This window comes from Morone saxatilis, unplaced genomic scaffold (assembly GCF_004916995.1).
Source record: "Morone saxatilis isolate NCDOM2014 unplaced genomic scaffold, NCSU_SB_2.0 Contig18, whole genome shotgun sequence".
NCBI lineage: Eukaryota > Metazoa > Chordata > Actinopteri > Moronidae > Morone > Morone saxatilis.
The window spans coordinates 21,147,310-21,151,184 of NW_023339740.1; the positions used below are offsets into that span (position 1 = coordinate 21,147,310).

General features: G+C 39.2%; 1 protein-coding gene across 1 annotated transcript in view; it reads left to right on the forward strand.

The window, feature by feature from the left end:
- Nucleotides 1-3,875, forward strand: part of cers5 (ceramide synthase 5) — a gene marked incomplete at its 3' end in the record, with an annotated part of 19,003 nt that overhangs the window by 9,816 nt on the left and 5,312 nt on the right. The window contains 3 exon segments of the mRNA XM_035662751.1: nt 943-1,000; nt 1,133-1,183; nt 2,331-2,423. Coding sequence (XP_035518644.1) covers nt 943-1,000; nt 1,133-1,183; nt 2,331-2,423 — 202 coding nt within the window.

Sequence of the window (3,875 nt, forward strand, 5' to 3'; positions counted from 1 at the left end):
CAACCAGCACACAGAAACAGGCTCCCACTGCCCGTACCAGCAATCCCCAATAAAGTGCGAGTGAGCCGCTGCTGGGTCATTCCACTTCTGAAAATCTTATACGTCCGGTACTACTTCATCTGAGCCTCTCTACGTAGTACACCATTAGTGTCTCTTTCGAACCCACCTAATTCAATAATAAATATTGACCAATCTTGCCTTCACCGCTTGCTATACATATTCCTTCTTCTGAATAAACTAAAATCATTAAAAATTGTTGAGCGCCTTTTTCCCTCATGTTCAAATCACGTCTGCGGATGATAAGAGTTTCTGGTCCTCAGATTATGCGATATGATTTAATATAACCATATCAGCTTATCTCATAACATCAAAAAACATCAATTATGTGCACATACACATTTTAAACATGTCTAAAAGTATGTATTAATTGACCTTTATTCCCCCCATATCCCACAACTTCCCATACTTTCCACCACATTCACACTAATCTGTTCTGCATCAGCTCCTTTCAGCCATGTTGCCCTTTAACTTTCTTTTCACCCGTAGGTAGAGAGGATAACAAATAATCATCATTCCACATTAATACTCTATTAACAATACAATATGCCATCTTGAACAGCACATTGACTTCAACTGTGACTTAAATTAGATGAATTTAAATTACATTTGTATCCCCAACACAAGTGCTAGCTACCTTCAATCTGTTTTAGACTGTAAGATGAGAACATTTTGGCTGCTCCTTGTTTTTTATTCAAGGCCTGGAAATTGTTGGATTTTGATTTAAAGTTTGAATTAGGATCAGGTTATGTTAGAGTAAGCATTGTATTGTTAATGGTGAGGGTAGGGGCAATAATAATGTGCATGTGTTTGATATTTAATTGTTTCTTCTCATTTTCTGGGTCAAAATTCAATCTCTGGGTCTGACTTCTTCTCTGCTTCTAGGTGGAGGTTTACATTTTATTCGTGCATATTTACCTATGGGTTCCAGTTTCTGTGGCAGGTGAGCACACCCTCGGATCAAAAAACATTGATAAATGCTTTTTTTCTGATAGCATTGTTTGATAGGCTGGGCATATTTCAACGGATAATAGCATTACCGATTGATTGCTCAACTAATACTTGTTCTTTTTAGTGTCCTTGGATGTGGGATACACGGCATTGCTGGTACGGTTACCCCTATCAGGTATGATGTAGTTCCAGTATCAACTATGAACCAACAATATCAGGAACTGAACATTTTCTTGCAGGGTTGTTGATGTCGATTGCATGATTTTGTAACCTAATAAACTGGTGTGCAGTGCCACGAGAAGCCATGCAGAAAAGTATCTTGCGTTGACTTATTTTTTTCCTTTCCCACCTTACACTTGAGTAAACAGCACAGAAGGAAACAGCAGAAGGATTGACAGTATCTGTTTGCCTTTTCTTCACTGCCTTTTTATACTGTTCTTGTGTAAAAGATAATGTGTCATAAAAAGCAAGTCATCCTTATATTCCTGTTGCTTCATCCATATCACATTGAGATTAAAATAGCTAATAAACACTTACTTATATACTTTTTTATGAGAAATGACAACTCTGATCCTGATTGTCTCTTTTTGTCCATGAGACATATTTGATGCTAACTCCTAAAATACTAAATAAAAATGGTCTTTTATACATGTGCGATATCAACATTACCACTCTTTCAGGTACTCATGTGTTGCTTAGCAACCATGTTGCTGAGCTACAATTAGTAGTGGTAGTATTATTATCACTTAAAATGACCATTAGGCTCAGGAAATATGATGATACGCACCACAAGATGGCCAGAATTTGTTGTTTAATATCTCAGACAGTCAGGATGGATTTCATGGCAATATTGGATTTTATGTGATTTTTTATTTTATTTTATTAATATATTCATTGTGTTTAATACAATGGACTAGTAAAAACGGACAGACTGGCCCCTCGTATATCAACTCACATCCATATTTGTCCAGATTACAGATGTAGATATGTTTCATATAGTCAAAGGCTTCATCTGATCTGATTCTCATTGAGTTGGACAGAGATTGAAACCCTCACACACCACACTGCCTCTTCCTAATGAAAGGACTGATGATCAGGAATGACGCGATTCCCTCGAAAGAGCAACTTCTCGTGCGTTATTGCTAAACTAACTTTGAGCATTGTGATGATTCATGGGGCCAGGATGTGTGCTGTGATGACTTGCTATCACATGTCATCTTTTCACTGTCAGTACTGTGTGAAATCCTGTATAGTCTGTTGTAAGATAATGATAAAAAGAAACTAAAATTCTGATTAGAACTGACCTATTGTGTCCTCTTCAGGTCATGACTCCGGGTCTTTACCACTACTACGTGACAGAACTGGCCTTTTACTGGTCGCTCATGTTCTCCCAGTTCACCGACATTAAAAGGAAGGTAAGAGGAACAACGCTGGCTCTGTCTCTGTCAGGCTAGACCTCACTGGAGACACCACAGTCGCCACTCCCAGTGAAACATTTATTAATATGTCTATTGTCCCTCATTCGGCAGCTGCAGAGAACTTATACATATACATGTATAAGTATATGGATGTATGTGCCTGTGAGAGATGCAAAGTATTCAGTACGTATGCTGTGTTACAAGCTCTTAACAGTTATATTAATTGTTGAAGGTCACATGTTAATGTTTTTTTGGGAGGGGGGGGGGCGGGGTTGCTGCTGCTCACTCTGTGAATGCTTTGTATTTTCAGCACGAGGGCAGCCGCTGTCATGTGATGGAGCCGGCCTAACTCTATTAGAATTACAGAAATTCCACAGAATGTCAGCGAATTAGAGCTGGAGTTAGTTACAGACACAGACACATGCCTTTTAATGTTTTATACAGCAAAGTGGCTACTTGTTTTAATTTAACAGCTGTAATAGTTGAGGCATTCTGTAATGGATAGTTTCTTCGTGACACGTTGTTCAGATGAGGCAGCTGATTGTTTCAGTAGATTTGAATATTTATATTTTTTTCCATGTAGGAAATTCCTCAAGGCTTTTCTCACCGTTTAACCTTTGCTCAACTTAGTTGCATTGTGATAACTTTATAGTTACACTCAACCACAAAGGTACTGATTAAATACGCACATTAAAAGGTATTTGAAAAGGTCAGGAAATGTCAGCCTGGATTCTGGCAAAAATGACAAAATTTCACTAAGTCATATCTTTCTGCTGCGGTCAGTCCACGTGAATCGCCTGTCAGATGCACGTGTTCGCTCTCAAGTATCTGCCTGTTTATGTGTCTGAGATTGTTCTGCACTGTTAATCTGCGTCTTCTCGCTGTCCAAGTCTGGCTGCGTGAATCAAGCACTTCCAACCGAGGCAGATTTGAGTGTATTTCAGTGTCTGTTTCCTCTAGAAGTGTGAACATTGTCTGTTAAGAAACAATGGTGGTTAAATTCAATGCAAATCAGCATTTTTTTTATTTCTTCAAGCTGCTACAGAATTTGACGATCTGCCTTCTCACATTGCTCGCACATCAGGTTTTTGTTTCGGCTTTTTAAAAGTCCAGCGGTGAATGTGACAAATGGCAGCAGAGGGTTGCCAAGGAGACACAGTACTAAAACATTTAGAGCGGGTCCTACTTCCGGTGCAAAAGAGCACTGACCTGTGTCCACTCAGAAGTGTTGTGTCTCCTGTGACACTTGAGGTGAATAAATAGTTTTGGCGTCAGTAATTGTGTGATAGGTGAGGCTGACAGGGCACGAAGTGGCTTTTTTGGCGTTACTTACAGGACAGGAAACTTGGTTTTGATTGTAAGATAGTTCATTTCTTGTGTGTTATGTTTAGCTCATACAGCCTGCTGCAGCCTCCCACTTTTCACAAGTTTCTCACATCCCTTCTGTGC